Source organism: Manis javanica, chromosome 11, assembly GCF_040802235.1.
Source record: "Manis javanica isolate MJ-LG chromosome 11, MJ_LKY, whole genome shotgun sequence".
Taxonomy (NCBI): domain Eukaryota; kingdom Metazoa; phylum Chordata; class Mammalia; order Pholidota; family Manidae; genus Manis; species Manis javanica.
The window spans coordinates 36,712,588-36,732,500 of record NC_133166.1 but is presented as its reverse complement, the minus strand read 5'-3'; the positions used below and the strand labels follow the sequence as shown (position 1 = coordinate 36,732,500).

The 19,913-nt window shown below is 34.0% G+C and overlaps 1 protein-coding gene across 11 annotated transcripts in view; it reads left to right on the top strand.

Moving 5' to 3' along the window:
* SOX6 (SRY-box transcription factor 6) overlaps window positions 1–19,913 on the top strand; it is a 622,190-nt gene that overhangs the window by 263,975 nt on the left and 338,302 nt on the right. For all 11 annotated transcript variants that reach the window (XM_073216253.1, XM_073216252.1, XM_073216255.1 and 8 more), the window contains one exon: window positions 12,505–12,745. In XM_073216253.1, coding sequence (XP_073072354.1) covers window positions 12,505–12,745 — 241 coding nt within the window. The remainder of the gene's footprint in view (window positions 1–12,504; window positions 12,746–19,913) is intronic.

The window sequence follows — 19,913 nt, the reverse complement described above, 5'->3', positions numbered from 1 at the left end:
TGCTTAGTCTCTTATACTGACTCCCTTTCATGCCCACCCCTATATATTTTACCTTGTTGGCATGGTCTTCAACCCTGACCCACTCAGCACTGGGTCATAGGCATGCTGCCACTGGGAAACTATTTCATGGAACTTTTATTTATTGTGATTTGTAAAAATTCAGAATAAATCTCTTCCTTAAGGATTTTTGTTTATTTTTTTGAGTCAAACTATTTTTCTGTGAAGTTTTATTTCTTATGACGTTTGCATTCATTTAATACCTACCAAATACTAAGTACTTGCACGTGTATATTAATCTTCACAACACTCTTCAAGGAAGATGTGTTGTCTCTAATTTTACAGATGGGTACATGGAGGCTCAGAGAGTTAACTTCTCAAGTTCACAGATCTAGTAATGAGAGGCCTGCAATTTAAATCCACTCTACATCTTTGCACTATACCACACTTTTCCTTCTGGCAGTAGATTCTGTTAAGACTGGTATCAGTTTTCTAGTTCTAGGAACACAGATGCAATGAAAAAGATTTACCTTTGAAGAAAAAAAAAGTATTAGGCATGATAATTGTAGAAGTTTTTCAGTGTGGGGAAACTGTGAGGTGATGCTTATATGAGAAGAAAAAAAAATAGAACTGGATAAATAATTCAGGATTCTTTACCATAACAAGGCTTGGGAAAACTAAAATTTCTGTGGCTTGAAAAGTGTACATATAAGTACTTGGCAAAGAATCTCTTAGTAGTCAATACAGTGGATAGTCATACTTGTCTATTATAATGACAACTCAACAATTTTGTGCAGCCTTTCATGGAAACAATTGGATTCTCATGTTCTCCTGGAGCTGTTTATGATAATATGTTACCAGCAAATGCAAGTGAGAAACTTAGAGCAAATAGCCTAAGGAAGCAGGGGAGTGTTGTAGGTAAGGGAGGGAGAAATACAAGATAGCCGCACTTTGGTTATTATTTGTGGAAGTAGACTGTTTGGTGTATATAAAAAATTTAGACATTTGGTTTGGTGGTAAAAACCCTTCTTCAGCTTTTTCAGACAATTAAAATTTATAAAAATGCATGTCCTTGTGTACGAGCCTTTCCTGTTTCCTCCACAAGTTAGGGTATATGTAATGTTTTATGGGAGTCAGATTTTAAGAGGATCTAAACTACTCTTCATTCCTCAAAATTAACTGTGGGTGGGTTGTGTGTTAGATATTTACTGCTCAAGTATACCTCATCTCATTTACCCACAAGGTTGTCCTCAACACCTACTTCTGTAGAGAAACAGCTCCAGTTGTATCTCATGTTTCTGGTATGGCTTCTCTGGTAAGAGCTGAAAGGCAGAAATTGGATCTCATACTTCTCTGGGCCTTGAAATGAATGGGCAGTGACTTCCTTACCTCACAACTGTCTGTAGAAGCATATAGTTAAGTCATCTAGGCTAACCAGGAAAAGCATGCTAGGGAAAGCTTTCTAGTAATAAGGGGATAGGATAGTAATGGATAGTTAACAACCAACAAATATTTATTAGAAAATTTACCACATAAAACTAAAGTGAGTTTATGTAAGCCTTGTGTGCCAATAGCTTGAACTACTTCCATAAATAATTTTGTTGTCAAACTGTACAATGACAGTCAGTTAAATGGTTTGGTTTAGAGGGTTACCTGTTATCCTTTCTTCAATCTCTCTCTGTCTTTTTTTATTATTGTTCACCAGTAATTAAGTACCTTCAACTCTAGAATTAGAAAGGAAGGAAAAAGCAAAGATAGCAAAACTCTGACTAGACTTGGATTAAATGAGTATCTAGAATATCTAACTGGAATACTAAAAGTAAAATTCTGTAAGAAGTATATAAATTAGTAAAGAAAAATTCAGATGTAATTGAAAACAATTACATATTAGTTACATATTAATTTCGATTTATTATGTTATCTTTAATTCTAATAGCATTTATCTTGAAATTGGATCACCAGGGTTCAAATTCTGCCTTCTATATTTACTAGGTATGACCTTACATAAGTTTTAATTAAATAAAAATCTTTGTGCCTTGATTTTATTTGTAAGAGATAATGAAAATATATAACTCCTAGAGTTGTTTTGCGAACGAAATGAGATAATACATGTGGCAATGTTCAGCAATGACTGGTACCTTCTAAGTATCTAGTAAATATTATTTATGTATCTTTTCAATCATCTCTCCATCCATCCATCCACCCATTCATTCATCTCTCTGTCAATTTATCCATCTTTTTAACATTACTAACAACATACATTGATGATTTTTTTTTTTTGCCATAGAATATGTAGAGCTTAAAACGTAGGAAATGAATTTAATTGGCCATAGGGTGAGGGAACAGGACACAGCCCTGGAAAACCAGGTTTTGTACAGAGACCTAGAAGCTTTACTTTCATTATACTTAAGTATAGTTAAGTGTAATACCCTAAATTTATTTCTGCCTATTAATTTAATAATATTTAAATAATTGGGTAAATATTTATTGAGTATTTCTTTTGTACAAAATATTGTACTAGGCACTGTGGAAATACAGAGAAGCCTAGGCTTTTGTTCTTGCCCTTGAAAAATTTGTGATCTGTCTGGGATCACTTAAAAAGTATAAAGATATTATATATTTTAAAAAGATTATGCAGGTGGTATCCATTAAGTGTTGAATGAGTGATATACAAAATAAATTTTTATAGCACTTATTAGAAATGAGTAGAAGAGGGGTGATCATAGTTACTTGGAGTAGTTTCACAGTAATAAGAAAAGGTGGGAGACATAGGAAGCAGTTAGGTAGAGCAAAGGCTGGAAGACAGCAACAAGTGAAACCTGAATGTCACAGTCTAGTTAGAGTAAAGACTGAAATGTAGACTACTAGAAGATAAGTTTAGAAAGGTTGGTTTTATCTGGTTGCAAGGCCTTGAATGCCAGAGTCAGGAGTTTGGACTTTTTCTGTCATTAGTGGGAGCTACTGATGTTTCTTGATTAAGAGAGTAGCTTGATAAAGGGAATGACAGTAAGATTGATTTGGAGGGGGAGATAGTGAAGTTAGGGAAACCAGCTTAGAGTCTGCTGTAGGAGTCTAGATATGGAGTGTCATAAAGCCCTGTGCTAAGGTGACTATGGGTAGAGTAAGAGCTTGAGAAAATTATTAAGGAAGAGTTGATGGAGCTTAATGACAAGTTGGCAATGAGGAGCAAGGATGATAAAGAGGAGATGGATATAATGTTCATGTTTTGAACTTGGATGGTTCTGAGAATGATACTCTTCTAGTTGTGAGTGAAGGAGAGTATTTTGGAAACTAACAATGAAGTTAATTTTAAGTTTATAACATAGATTATGTCTTGTATAAATGTCTAGCAGTCATTTGAGGACTCTTATATTTCAGGGAGATAAGAATGAGTTCAGTGTTGGGACATGTATATAAAAATATGGTTTAGATGTTAAGGAATGAGATATTTGGTACAAAGAGTACAGAGAAAGAACAATGTTTAAGTTGGCAACATTAATACATGAGCGGTATTTTCTGTGATTATCTACCTTAAGTTTAAAAAATAAGCTACTTGTTAATCTTTCCCTTTCTGATTTTTCCTCTCTCTTTCTTTCTAGTAGTGTTGTCTACAATGTGTTGTGCATTGTCCTGGGCACTTGGGATCCAGTAATGAAATCAGCCGTAATCCTTACCCTCATGGACCATATAAAATAAGCCTCTTTTTTTTTTAAATAAGACAAAAATCTGTTAATGTTTTCTGTTTTTCTTCCACTGACTGTAAGCTTATGATAGTATCTATGCAGACATTTATCTCCTTGGGTGTGGGAGATACTCTCTGACAACAGGTTTCCTTTTCTTCCTCTTGTTGATACTTTTTGCTATCACTATATTGTAAGGAATGTTCTGTAGGAGCATGATTTTAGGAATATATTCAGTTACTTATCATTGAAGTTCAAAAAACATTGATGGCATCCTCTGTGCTGGGAGGTTTTTATTGTGTTAAGCTTATAAGCAGTGTCCCTGGGAAAAAAATTATTATATTACTTGAAAGTTGGCAAGGTCAAGGAAAAGATCTTTTCCTAATGCAGCCTTATTTCTCATATCCTGACTTACCTTAATGATATGAAATTTATCTCAAATTGCAATAAAACCTGCAACTAGAGATTGGATTTCCCTTTCTCCTGTTTCTCCCATCTGACTCTCCTTCTGATCTAGCCACAAAGTTACCCCAGTTCCTTCATCTCACCCTTTCCCCAACCCTTCCCTAAGAAAGTGGAGGGATGGTGCAATTAGAAGGCAATATAAAATTGATTGGCCATCTGAGATTTATAAAGAATGAAAGCTTTATATATCATTTAGGAATGATATATCCAATTGCAAATGTCTGAATTTGTATGCTACAACTCAAGCTCAGGGAATCTTATGTTGCTGATGGTCCTTAATTTATTCCACTGGCACTCTGTGGCTATACTTCCCCTTCTACCTCAGCTGGTGCATTTTTTGTTTTAGAGTATTATAAATGATATTATTTAGAAGAGAGGTATCAGGTAAAAGGCGAATATCAGGCATTATCTGTAAGTGGATATAGTTTTCTGATAACAAGGAAGACATGATGGATGAAAGAAGAAAACCCTTAGGTTTTGCCTTATGTTTTGAGAATGGGAAAGATAGTTTTTGCATATTGGAAGGAAAGATGTAAATTTGAATATTTTAAATTTTGAGTTAGTAAAAAAATCATTTTTCTAAGAGAGACTTTTTGAAAAAGCAGTTTGTATGGAGCAAATCTATGTCTTAGGAATCTTCAGGGAATGGGAGAAGCATGTCAAATATTCAGTGCTTTAATACTAACACAGCTTTGGGTTACTAAAATCACATTTATGCTGGGCCAATCTGGCCACCAAATTCGGACAAAAAATCCAGATGCTGAGTATATCTCAGTAATAGTTGTGGACATGTACCCTATGTTTGGTTATTTCTAAAACTTGGGTAGAAATATTAAATCAGTTTTGTGAGGTGAATTTTCAACCTCAAAAATATAGGCCACTTTAGAAGACAAAAGCTTTTGAGATTGGATGGTACCTTCAGAAAAGTTTCTAGACTACAAAGAAATCTCTGAAAATGTGGTTTCTATAATGGACATGCTGCTGACATACACTTGACATCAACCCAAATGGGAGGGATGTAGGCCTTGTACTGTATCCAGAAAGTTGTGCTCTTATTGGCATTTGTATTCACTTTTTATGAATTAGTCTTTCTGTTGTTTTTCATCTTAATTTAATGTAAGACTAATTCTTACTGCTCAATAACAAAGATTGCATTATAGCATTCAGTATTAAAATGCACTCCTTTTTGGGGGAAGAAGATAGATGTGTTTACTCTGTAGAGAGATTTAGATCTGATGTTTTGTTTTCTTCATGGTGATTATGTTTGCACTTTGCTGATCACTAGTTGTGTATTATTACAATGGAAGGTGACAATTTGATTGTCTTCAATTGGAGAAACAAGTAATTTTATATTCACTAAGCTGTCAGGTAACACTAACTCACAGTACTAAGAGCTCCTGGCAATGCGGCTTGGCACCTATATTTAACTGCTTTGAAGCTTGTGTAACCTCCGCTGAATCAGAAATACTTTGCCTGCTGGAAATGGTTTTCGGGGTTGTACAATGAGGTTTTCATTAAGTAGACAAACTGAAAATGAACTGCAAAGCCACGGTTGTTTCTCTCCTCCCCTTTCCCCTGTGGCCCTCCCCACTCTCCTCCCCTCTCCCTTACTCATTTTTTTCCTCCTCTCCTTCCTCGTCCTCCACTTATTTGATAGGAACCTGAAATTTATACCTTATTTCCTTACATGAAGAGGAGTTACTGGATTCCTTTATTTAGCCAAAGGTGAACCTCAGAGACTAGCTGCATAATTTTGTTCACTGTCACTGGGTGTGAACCTTCATTTTTTGAAACAATCTATGCAGTATCAATTTTCATTTTTCTCTGGCAATATTAAGAAAGTGAAAATATAGGTGAGAATGGAAAAATATATAGTGACAGCTTCCTACCTTTTCTCTCTGAGAAGTTATTGTTCTAGTTTATGATTTTTATTAGTAATTGGGTAAGATACACTGTAATTAGGCTTCCGTATTAGTGGATTGTTTGCAAACTGACAAAAGACATGTTTGGTATTCACTTTAAAAATTATGGTTCTCATTTCATGTGAAGAGAAGATTCAAAGTAAAGACATATAAATAGATTCATTCTGTTATTATTTTAGACAGATTTCTTTCACATAGACCACATAGAGGTCTTTCAGTTGAGCTATAAAGTCATTGTGCTTGACTTAAATCCTCTAAGTTAGTGTATATTTATAGTAACCATTGTTTGGTTTTGCTCTTATTGTTGTGACTGATTTTATTTATATATTCTGGACCTGGCTTTCCAAAGCAAAGATCCTGACAAGTTACTGGTAGATAAACTGTGAGAAAAATTCAATATTATTTCTGTCAAGCAAAAATGTATAGAGGGTGCATGAAGTCAAGTTGTTTTGATCCTGGGAAGAAACTGGATACTCGAGACACATGTAATAATTAAGGGTTTTCCATAGGCAGGCAGGCAGGCAGGCCAGTCAGTAGGCTGCTTGCCTGCTTCTTCCAGCAGATATTAACCAATTAGACAGAGGTGGTTACTTGATGTAACATTATCAGGAGAAACAATTCATGAGTCAAAGCATTCCAAGACATATGAGCTCTAGTCCAAAGAACAGCCTTAAGCTATATAAAGTGACAGCAATATTGTCAGCTAAATATAAACTCTAGAAACACTAACTTTGATGACTTGAGAAGAATCTGTTCCAGGTAGTCTCTGTTTTGTCAGAACCTCAGAAGGCCTTTGGAGACAATTTTGATGCTTTGGTGTGAAAAATTAGAAGCCTCAGATAAGTCAAAATCCGTAAATTGAAGCCCCTTTCTAGACACACTTCATGGGCTTCAAGCAAACTTCATTTGCCTCATCTCGAACGATCTGACAGCTAACTCGTATCAGTGAGTTTTCTTCTCATAGGTATTGTCTGTATACGTTACCATGTTTTGAAATAGTCACTGCAAACTCTTAAGTTTTTATCTTGTAAAAGAGAAATCTTTAAAAGTTTAAATCTTTTAAAAGATAGGTTTATAACTCTCCAAGGTAGCTCTGACAGTAGTTACCTTCTTTTTCACTGTATTTTCTCAGTTCCTTATTAAACAGGTGTTAAGAAAGGGAAAATTTAGCAGAAACCTGGAGAGTTGGGGCATTGTTGGGGAAAGGAGGTAGTGCTGGATAAAACAATATAAAGAATTAGTAACAACCTTTAGGCTTTACCTGAATAAAGCAGAAAAAGTTTTAAAAGGGATGTTTTCATTTTAATGTCTGGAATCAGGGTCCTCCCTCCCCCACAACTCCTCAAACGTGGGAATTAGAGGTACAGGAAGAAGGTTTTTAAAGCATTCTTTGCCTTAGGCTGGGTGGACTGGCATCCTTTGTAGGGGTTCCTGGGTATTGTGCATTTTGGCAGCTGAACATTTATGTTACTCATGCTCCTTAAAATGAGAGGCACTGTGTTACAGTTTTGGAAATTAGTTGTTTATTTCCCAGTATCAGATCAATTGCAGCATTAAATTAACAGTGAATTAGCTGACTGAAATAAATCTTACCTTGCTAGCCTGGGGCTGAGCTGCAAAAATAAATGTAAATATTGGCCTGATTTAAAAAAATTTTTTCTTTAAGTAAACTAACTATTAAAATGTAGCTTTATGTTAAAAACAGGGCTTCTTTTGAATAAATGTAATACTCCTAAAAAGTGAATGCCATTTGATAGAATCTTAGAAGTAATGAAAACATTATTAAGAAAAAACAGGTTAAAAATATTGTTCTAATAAATTCAGTGGCCTCTTTGGATAATTATGTAAGTCCCAAATGAAGTTTTGAGATGGATTATTTCCAAACAATAGTATTAAAAGAAAAAATAATTTCAAGTGGCTGTGTCTTATGAGAAAGTTGCTTAAAAATAATTCTGTTTTAAACATACAAATAACTGTTTTATAAAAAATAACATCATCAGAAAGGCTTAAAATTCTGGAAAATATGATTTTCTGATAGAGGAGTTAATATGTGGCTGTCCGTGTCCTTACCATTTTATAAAGTTGTGGACCAGCTAATCTTGATTTCTTGTTAAAGAACATAAAGTAAATTTACTGTCTGAGTAGGTTTGTAATGACCTAAACATGCAGATTTTATACTAGGGTTTTAGAGCGGAATAACTATCATCTTTCTAGAGGTACTCCTATTGACTTCCTAGAAAACATTATCAATTACTGGAGACTTTGTCTTTGACAATATCATTCCCCAAAGTCTTAAGCCCTGAACATCTTCCCAGTGGCTTGGCATCCTGGGAATTCACTTGCTCTCTGGGCATAGACATTTCAGACTCGGGGAACACATCATGGGAATTAAGTTTCATGTGTCCCAAAGATACGCAATTCTCTTTGGAGGTTTTACTTGATAATAGCTATGCCCCAGAAAACCGTCGTGTTTAACCAATGTGATAAGTTGACAATGTAGTTTTTCTCTCTGATTATAATGTACTCTGTGTAGTCAATACACTGGTACCATGTGAGTGTAATTTCCTCTTTTATTTTATCTCCAATGCACTGTATTATAAATAAACAGTTAAAAAAAAACACCAAACAAATCTGTTGCATCTCCTTTTAAGATTGTACCACTGTAGACACTTGTTCTAGTAAAGTAGAATTGGGCACATTTGATTGCATTTAAATTTTTCATGCTTCAGCAGTTTGACTGGGAGCACAGTAAAGAAAAATCCCATGAGCGAGGATAGTTTAGAATAATAGAACTTGATTTTGTGTATTATAGCAGCAACATTTGCGCTGCTTTAGTTAGGGTTGTGTCAGCACTTCCATTATAAACCCCTGTTTTCAGGGGGCATAACTAGGGAGATATTTTTTTAATACAAATTAAAAAAACAATTCATTTGAATGATTTTTAAGTTATAATAGTGCAAAAATAAAACAAAGTAAAGTCACATAGAAATTGACCATTTCACAAGGATTTTGATTCTTTTGCTCACAAATTGTATATGGCAGCAGCTAAAGCCAGATACTGTCCTAATACACTGGGGTGAAAGTTTTTCTAATAGAAAATTACTGATATTAGCATTCAAAATAAAAGTAAGCATCCCACATGGCATTTAAAAAATTTTAACGAATGTGTATTTGATTTATGAGTTCTAAAGGAGAGTAGCCGTGGTGCAGTGGTTAAGGTAAAGACATTATCAAAAGTCAAATATCTTTGCAGCTTTTAGAATACAGTTTAGTTGGCCTAGTAAAATGTCTTAAAATGGAAAGCTAAAGAAATAAAATGAATGAAGATGTAATCAGTAAATTAAAGATTCTTTAATAAAGTAATTGTGCAAAAATAATCAGTAAACTGAATCTAATAATCAGTAAATCTAAGACTTATTTAATAAACGATGCATTAAAATAATTTGTGCACATTTCTCCTTTTAAAAATACAACAAAACTAACAATAAAAAAACAAATCTGAAACAAGCCCAATAATTTTATCAAAAGGAAATGCCTGCAGTGGAGTAATACTTAGCTAAGAGAACAAACATCACCTTTTTCTCTGCTAAGAACATATTGAGAACTATAGTAGAGTAAACACAAGAAATTAAATAAAATATGATATGGTAAAGTATTCTTCTTGGAAAATAAATGTTAATTACTTTGCAAAAAGGAGAGATTTCGAAGTTGATTATGCCTCTCTTGGTTGTTAACCATTATTGTCCCACCTTCCCCCTCTCCATGTCCCCTAACAATGGTGTGAACTGAGGATGAACAGTCAGGTTTAATACTGATTTTTTTTTGGCAGCCTATCTTTTATTTGCAACCTTGATAGACACTTGTATTTGTAGGTGCAAAATAAAAGACGAATTGTGTGAGGTTATAAATAGGTAACTTTCCTGAACGGTCACTGGAGGAATCACCAGAAGACTGTTGATGAAGTAGAGGTGAAGCCTTTCCTCACTAATTGTATTCAGCGTGTAATTTCTAAACTTCCCTCTGAATTTTGATTTTCAATTAACACTCCCCATTTGAAGATAATTTTCTATTTAATGTAATTGCAGGAAATAATTTATTGGCTGATTAAGACTGAGGGCCCAGCCTTCCTTAAGAAAACACTTTTATTAAACCAGCCTTTAAACTCAACTCATAGTTTTGGACAGATTTAGTCTATTTTTACAGCTGCGTAGTTGTGTTTAATTAGGATTGTGCACTATTGTTCATTGGTGCAGTTGTCGTTGAAATTATTCTTAAGAGACTTCTCATTTTGGGTTTTGTGTCATGATTAATTTATACTGAAGCAACAATCACAGATCTTGCTATTGGAAGGAGCCAAGTCACTTTGTAATAAGAGGATGTTTGTTGAGGAGCTAAAGTCAGAGTTTTGGATTATGCCTTTCAATTGTATTTAGCTGTTTTAAAAAGCAGCAGTAAATTCATTCTTTTGTTTTTAATGTGAATGATTACATTTATTGGTACTGTCATTGTCTAAACTGTGAAAACACTCTTGTTTATGGCAAGCTTTTGGTAAACTTGTGGAACAGTTAAAATTTGCTGGTTTTACTATAGTATTTATAGTGATCCTTGTATACTAAGATACATCCTTTGGTGTCATTTTCCATGTGTATATACATTTGTCCATTTTTTTGGATTAATAGAAATTTATCAAAAATACTCTTATCTGGTTCTTTGATTTAGCACTCTTCAGAACATTTCATTTCTGTCTCCTCCAAGAAAATATAGATGTTCTTCTGTACTTCCTTTCCCCCATTGTATTTTCTAGTATCAAGTCTAACAGATGAACTTTTTCCTATTTGTAGAATGATTATTACACGTAGGTATCAACATTTAAACATGTTTCAAAGCACTTCAAAAGCCTGTAATACTTTTATTTAGAGCTGTGCATAATTAGATTAGCTGATCTTATATTAATTTTTTTTCACTGTAGGATACTAAATCTGAGCCCCCTCATTAATTGTGAGAAATTTAGCATTAGCTGTTAAATCCTATGTGAAACATGGGCTGCTACATAAAAACTACTGTTTAAATTGGAATTAACTTAATTATTTTTCTTTGCACTTGATATTTCCTTCACTGCAATATTCATGAAAGCATGTGACAGATTTGTAAATTTAACTGTTAATCTCAGATTTCTAGACCCTTTAATCAGTATTTATTTGTCTGTAGAAACAGTACTAGCAAGTTAATGATTTGCTAATTTGAAAAATGCTCATGTGGTTTCCTATGTTAACTGATTTGTGCATTTTTAAAAAAATGGTATGAAATCAATTAATGTTAAAGAGCAATTACGGTGGAGATTTTATTCCTTTCATTACACAGCAATTTTAGAGCTACATATGTTATAAACTAAAAACAATGTAAAGTTTTAGAAAAAAAACTCAATTGCATCTTCTTTTAAGTTATAAACTTTTGGTGGTTTTATTTGTAAACATTTTGCTAAGAAACTCATCTTGACAATGTGATATTCTAAAATATTAAAATTATGTTTAATAATCATGATTTTCTGTATGTATATGAAAGCACAGAATGGAGACCTTGCACTGAATTCAGTTCATGTTTACTTGTGGATACATAGATGAATGTTCAGTAATTGTTTTTGGAGTTTTAAAAATATTTGCTTAGTAGGCATTTTACTATTTTCATAATAAATGCTTTGAATCTTGTATGTATTTTCTAATATAAAACAGAGGCTGTTTAATGTAGTCTATTCAAATGTTGCAAAATTGCCTTAATACTAATCTAACATTATCAGCCAGACAATCAATATGCCACTTAAAAGTTATGACAGTTGAAGAACCTTGAAAGTCTTTAGAAAAGGATCAGATTAGCACTGAACAGTGTTAGGCCTCGCACTCATAATACAAGGTATAAACGAAGAACACAGGATCTAATTTGCTTAAGACTTTCATCATAGATAACTTACTCTCCTGGTCATGTTTTCTTACATAAATTTCTTTAGTTTCTACATAGAACAGGAGATAAATTTGAATATTTGTACTTTTGAATCATCCTCCAAATGGGCTCATTTGCCAGTTAATTCATTCTTTTTTTTTTTCTTTGCTAGCCAGCCACTGAATTACTCTCAAAAAGTTGGGAGAACTGGGAAGAAAAATATACACATGTATATACTATGCATTATGAAAATGTATTCCATAAAAATTTCATTTGTGGATTCATAGAAGATAAGCATCCATTACTGAGAAGGTTTGCTGAAATAAGTGCAAAGAGGGAAAATGGAACAGATAAGCTGAGCAGACTTTTTCAGTGCTTTAGTTTATATCATAAACATCTCTGAAGTTAGGCTTTCTTTTTTTACCGTATTAGTCAAATGTAAAGAACAGTGTATTCTTTTGTCATTGACAGCCCTTTTTAATCCATGCTGTTTCCTTCTTCTGCAGAAGAATGTCTTCCAAACAAGCCACCTCTCCATTTGCCTGTGCAGCTGATGGAGAGGAAGCGATAACCCAGGATTTGACCTCCAGGGAAAAGGAAGAGGGCGGTGATCAACATGTGGCCTCCCACCTGTCTCTGCACCCCATAATGCACAACAAACCTCACTCTGAGGAGCTCCCAACACTTGTCAGTACCATTCAACAGGATGCGGACTGGGATAGCGTTCTGTCGTCTCAGCAAAGAATGGTGAGCTTTTAGAATCTGGCTACTGTTGCTAAGTGTGACCGTTAGTATGGCCTCATTACAAATAGGCGCGTTAGAGAAAGCTTGAAATGCATATCATTTAGAGTTATTTGTCTTCAGGTCATGAAACAACCAACATGTATATTATTACTATTATTAAATATTAGTAACTGGGAAAATTTGGAAAATGGTTTGTGATTTAGTTTTTGTCCATTATTAGGTTAACTTGCCATAAGATATTTAACTTAATTTTGGGGGAGATTTGGCTATCTTATTCCCTGAATCACTGAATTTAAGGTGGTGAACTTGGTAATACCAAGTAGGTATGATCAAATAAGGTGTGGCTGTGCATTAATATTTAAAAATTGTCTCAAGCAAACATGTCTATGTGAATGAGGTCATATGGTGATACATCTTCAATGAAGAAATGCAGGTATTTATCATTTTTACTGGTAGTCCTTGATTTATAATAAAGATTTTTCACGTATGCAACTATATATTAGTTTCAAAAGGACACGCAAAGCTCCGGAGTACCATTCAGTCAGACTTCAGTTTACCCTAAAGGTAGAAGCAGCATCACCAAACACATGCGATAGATTAGCCAGTTTTCCCATGTTAATTTCCATCTCTAAGCATCAAAACAGAAACCATAGTAAGTGGCATTAACTATTTAAAGCAAAAACATATTTAATTTTTTAGCACCTAGAACTGAGAAAAATCTCAATATATTTCATTAGATTAGGAATTTTAAGCTCTGTTTTACATTTCTTAACTTTTGGTTAAGTTAATGAAAACTATTTTAAGTGGACAGTGAGGAAAAATTTTATTCCTCTAATAAAAAATAAGGTAACTGAAAACGTTTGTAACTACTAATAATGTGTATTTAAATTCATACTCTGTGTTTAATGCCTCAGAACCAATTCAAAGACTAATTCCCTAATTTATGGAGGCAGACATTTTTTTCTTTTTCATCTGATTTTGCAGATATACCTAGTGTTCTATAGCAGCAGGTGAGAAGCAAGGGACTGGAAGAAAAGTAAGACTTCTATAGACTAACTTTAGGTTCAAAGTGGATCATAATTATACAATTAGATAGATCACCTGGAAGGTTTATTTTCCTTGCACAGGGAGAAGAGAGAGAATATAATAAAGGAAGACAAAAGTCTGTTTTTCTGATTGAACTTAGTGGTTCATTTTATACCTCCAAGACCATAGGGTGAAATAGATATCTGGTCACTACCACTGGCTTTTTGGCAAGATAATTGGGCTCTGAATATTCTCTGGGTCCAGCATTTTACTAGGTGCTGGAAGTAGAGTGGTGAATAAAACATGCATGATTATGCCTTCATGGAGCTTACATTCAGTAGAGGGAACAGAAATTAAGTAAATATACACACATAAATATATAATTGAAATTGTGATATGTATTAGGGAGAAAATACATGGTATGTATGAATATAATGGTATGTGTGAATATAATGTTGACATTAGAAACCTTAGCAAAAAATTGAAGAGAGAGTAAAAAATAGAAGGAACATGTGTGAAATATTTGAGGTGGGAAAAATATAGGTGAGTTTCAGGAAGTGAAAGATAGTCTTTGCGGCTGGAGTGTAATGAGTGAGTATGCAGGGCAGCATGAGGTATGGTTGGAGAGACAAAGAGGGACCATATCTAGCCAGACCTTGTGGATAACATCATGGAAGTGAGATTTGATTCTAAGTGCAATGGAAAGCCATTGAAGGGTATAAGGATACTTCAGACAGTTAATTCTAGCTGTAGTATGAATGGATGGGAGGAAGACAGAGTGCAAGGAGGAAGAACTATTGGGAGGCTATTTCAGAAGTCCAGGTAAGAGATGACAGTGGCTTGGATTAATGTAGAGGCAGATGGGATAAAGGGGGGGAGGATGAGTTCAAGATATATTTTGGCTTTTTTGCCAAATATGGTCATAGATAAATAAAAATAACTAAACTGGAAAATACAGGTTGAGGAGGAAATAATTTTACTTCTTTAGAGAATACTTATTTTTTTTAGTAAAATTTTGTTTGTATCTTGGCAAGTACCAAATAGCTCCAGTGAGTTATTCTCAAAGTTTTATGATCTAAAATTTTGTCAGAAAATAGGTATTAATGACTTGCTTGCCAAATTCATATGAAGTGGGATTCATGGTAGTTGGAAATAGTTTAAGTTTACAAGTGTGTTACATATTAGTATAAATGAAATCATACTTGCTGGAAATGTTGTCAAACTTTCACTTTCTTTTGATATCAAGCATTGCTTTCCACTGGAGCCTTTGTGTATTCTGAATGTCTGGAAGCCAAAATATTTAGTTTTAACTCCCACTCTATAGTATTTCCCAGCTGTGTACTTATATGGTATAATAAAAGGATTTAACAAATGGGAAATAGCAGCTGCATTTGGAAATTCCCTTTGTGTTCCTTTTTCATTGGATAGATTCAATAATGTGTAACAACTGTAACATCAGACCTGTAATGACTTATACTGCAAGTATCATATCGCCAACCAATGTTTCTTTACAGGAAAGAAAAACACTAGATGGATTTCAGGTTTCTGGGCAGTCCTACGTATAGTGTGTGTGTGTGTGTGTGTGTGTGTGTGTGTGTGTGTATTGGGGTAGGGTGACAGTGACTAAAGTAAAATCTAATAAATTTACCTTATTCTACTTTCAAATAAATATGAAGTCCAAATGGATTGTTATGAAGTTAAGTGAAATTTGTACTTCTCTTCAATTCATCATATGTATTACTCGCTATAATGAGCCCCATAAAATAGTTGTGGAGAAATAAAATTTAAAAGTAAGTCCAAACAGCAGCAACAATTCTATTAGCCCCTGTTCAGTTCCCATTGTTACTTATTTTCTGTGATGGCCCTCACCCATGAGCAGTTAGAAACAGGCACTAAAAGTTTCCTATCTAGTGGGTTCAGGAAGGGTTTTACTTTGAAACATCAAGACTCAGAGGAGCTTTCTGCAAGAGAGACTAAAAACAAAGCAGAGAAGTTCTGCTAATTCTTACTTCCTGATTAGAAAAAACATCTTTCAATGTTAAAATTATGAGTAATTATTTGGAGGTGGTACTCTAACAAAATATGAAAAATTTCAAACAAGGGGAATAATTCATTATGACATAAGCAAAAGATAATAGAGATTTTAGAGTTTGACATTCAAAGACCAATTTGAGATTAAAAAACATTTTAGACTCTGATATTAATTACAGTTACTGATATTATGGACACCAAAACATTCAGTTTTAAATTTAGTGTGTGGTGTTATTTGGTAATATCTATTTGAAGTCTGAAAAGTTAGTGTAAATAAAAATTCACTGTTCTTGTTTATTATGTACAACTACCATTACTTTGATTATGGTACCAGTGTACCAGCAACTTTTCTTGAAGAGGAATATTGGTACTGTCCCCTGAAATGTGTTTTTGTTCCCATTAGGATTGATTCATTAGTCAAGAATCAATTCACATAATTTTTTATGGAAAATGTATGTTGTATCATTCTCTTTAATGTTAACAGGCATGGAGGAAGATTTTACAGTAATCTTTAGTGACCAGCATATAATATTTTGTGTAATGATAATCTATTAAAGATTTCTTGAGTATAAGCACCACTAAATTCTAGGCAGAAGGAATTTCATGTGAATACAACAGGTAAGACCCCTGCTATCATGGAACTTAGATCCTCAGGAGTGAGATAAAAGTTTCACAGAGACAATTCCAATGATTATTGCAGCAAAGAAAATTAAGTAAGAAAATGTGATCAAGAATAAACAACCCAGGGAAGTTCTTTTTAAAGGGGTGACAGTTGAGTTGAAATTTGAATAACAAGAAAGAGCCAACTATGCAAAAATTTGTAGGGAGGCATCTAGCTGGAGTATATCATTAAGTGCAAGAGCCCTTTGGCTGATGTGATGTGTGTTGAAAACAGAGTGGCTAGAGTAGAGTGGGTGAGGGGGAGAATGGTATGAGATGAAATCAAGGAGGCAGGCAGACGACAGATACCATGGGGTATCAGGCTACGGTGAGGTGTTTGGACTTCAAGGGCAAGGTGAAGCCATTGGAAAATTTTAAGCAAAACACTAGCATGATTTATGTTTTTAAAAGATCACATTGGTTGCTGTAATGGATTGTGGGATATCACACCAGAAAGAACCCCTGTGAGGAGAACTATGGCTGTGCATAGGTGAGAGTTTGATAAGTGGAAGAGTAAAGAGTTAGAGGGTTATTCCTTTGGTATTAGATTTCCAAAGAAGACAAGATCCACAGAGGGTAAGGAGATAATTAAGTAACGTACATGTGGACAGAAACCTAGTCAAGAATGAACAGGAAATGAAGTTGCTGAGACCAGAGAGCAGGGAGGGTGTAGGTTTGCTCTTGAACAGAAAATGGGCACCTGTGAGGAAGAAGTTTTTTGCCTAACAGGGAATTGTTTGCAGGTGACTTCTGGGGCAGGTCGTGGGCATGTGGGCAACACACCAGCAGTATCTTACCAGTTCCAAAAGTGACAACAAGATTGTGAGATCTGCACACATGTGTACCTACATGTGTGCTTATATTGATACAGATTTTAAGCCAAAATGGGACTTAAATTCATCTGTTTCTTAATTACTGGTCTAATTAAGTAGAAATAACCATACTGGACTCTCAGGCCCAGAATCATCTGAACTCCTTATTTTAGAGACCTACTTAAATTCCCCTGAGTTCTATTTTCTAGAAAAGTTTAAACATAAATTATCCACTGTAAATAAAATATGCAAGTAATGTCCCTTGTTGTAATTGAAAGAAGATAATAGGCCTGTTGAGATATTTAATAAATAACTACTGGGAACAATGCTTACCTGCTTGTATACATTTTTCCTGTCTTTCTTGTTTTCAGTCCAAGGAAGTTGCTTATCAACTCTGGAGTGTTCTATATAGTTCACTTTGAGTTATAAAAATTCTGGTATGGACTTTGTACCATTCTTGGAATGGAACTGTTGTCATTACATGATTAACATAGTCCAGAAATTTTGAGTGACGACTTAATTCTCTTTAGCCATGTTGTGATAGACTTTGAGAAGATTCGTAATTTTATCTTTTAAAAATTAAAAAAAACAAATTGTTGCTGATTTTTTGTAAGATGTAGTCATTTAAAATAGTAGGCAGTACCTAAATGAAATTTACTTCCTTACTTTTATTGAGATGGTACTTTAAAGTGTAGTGAAACCCATTAATTCACATGGTCCTAACCAATTTACAGTCTTAACACCTAAGGCAAGGTCTATAGGCATCTTTTTGGTACCTGATTGGTCTATGAAACACTGGCAAAATAGCCATAAACTAGCAAGATATAGACTTCCTAAGAAGTTTAATTACTACTATTCTCATTTAAGGATTTTGGAAATTTTAACTTTTGAAAATTCTCATTAGGATTTTGGTAATTCATTCAATTTAAGTAAAGTTAAAACCTAGGCTTCTGGTAACAAATGAAAATGTTCATCCTTGCCCCTGAATCTTAAAACAACATTCTCCAGGAAACTCTGTGGAAGATTCCTTATTTTCTATGAATTTGAAAATGTATTAGCACACAGTACTGTTTCTTTTTAAACTTTTATCTTAAAAAGTTAATGACAGAAATTTACTTAGAATTTGAACCAAAAAATAAAACGATATTTTGTTGCATGGTGTACATAGTGAAATAGCTAATGTTTTCTAGTGTTAATTTATCACATTGATCACCTTTATATTTTCACACCCAGGTTATGTGCACTGTTTCATTCCTACTATTAAAAAATGTGTATTTAAAAAAATACTTTCCAAGCATGGTTGTTTAAATTAAAATAATTACTGGTATGCTACTTGGAAATATCCCAATGTTTATGGAAATTTGGATTATTTTTTCAACTATTAAAGACATATGATGCACCTTTCTAAATATACTTTTTGGAAAAGTTTTCTTACTCACCAAGCATATTATCAAAATCTTTATCAAAAGTAGAAACATTAACATGCTCTGGGATAGTTGGCTTTTTTCCCCTTTGGGCAAGAATAAATCAGGTATGCATGCTGATTAACACACTCCAGTCATTAACATGTGATTATGTGGGTTGCATATTGAGCACCTGCCAAAATAGAAAAATCCAGTACTTTGCTACATCTGTGCAAAGACTTTTGCATTTCTTTTGTATTTTGACAGTTCAAGGAAAATCAAACTCTAGTATATATTTTTTCCCCAAGGTAATAAAATTGTATCTATAGAGTGTTTTCAAGGAGATGGGATACACCATATTTATTTTTATTGTATCTTTCAGGCTGTATAAGATCCAGTAAGTGGGGTTTGCAGAGCAATGAATGTAACATGAATCTCTTAATGAACTCTATTATCAAAATTCACTTACAATATACAGCATTCCTTCATGTTCATAAGGATTATCTTTTCTGGAATTCAAGCAATATTCCCCTAATTTCCTTCATTTTTGTGTGATACTTTCTCTCTCATAAATAATTTTGTTTTCATTTCTCTCAACAATGTGCTGCTAGGGTATACCTGATAGTGATTCCTGGGCTGCCCCTGTGGTTTGATTTTTCTAGTCTGCTATCTGTATGCAAATATGCTTTCATGATGGAAACATAGCTTGGGCTCCATAGCATTTCCAGGCACTTAGGAAAAGTCACTTTTCAATAATTATTTAAAATAAGACTTGATTACTAGAAAATATGGAATGATCTAGTCTAGAAGAACAGTTTGACTGGGCAGGCCTATTCTACTCAGTTTTTCTTAAGAGATTCAAATGTCATTTGAACATAGTAGGTATATTTTTTAATTGGATTTTTTGTGAAAATTGGCTAGTATTAAATCAGTGGTAGCTGATCTCAGGACACCACTAGTTTTCTGATTAAAGCAGAACTCTGCAAGCACATTTGTCTATAGGTGGTTCTGCTTAATGTACACATTCTTATATAAATAATTTGAATGGCTCATGATTAGAATGAGATATAAATCCTAAGGTTGATGCCTGTGATAGCAGCATATTGCTTTGGGAGGAGGAAGCTGGGAGTGTAGTTGTGTTCTTCTGAATCTACCTTCTTACTTCAATTTGGAGAGGATTGCTTTCCATAAAGGGACCTTTAACATATTGAATTCTGCTCCCATCACTCATTTTGAGAT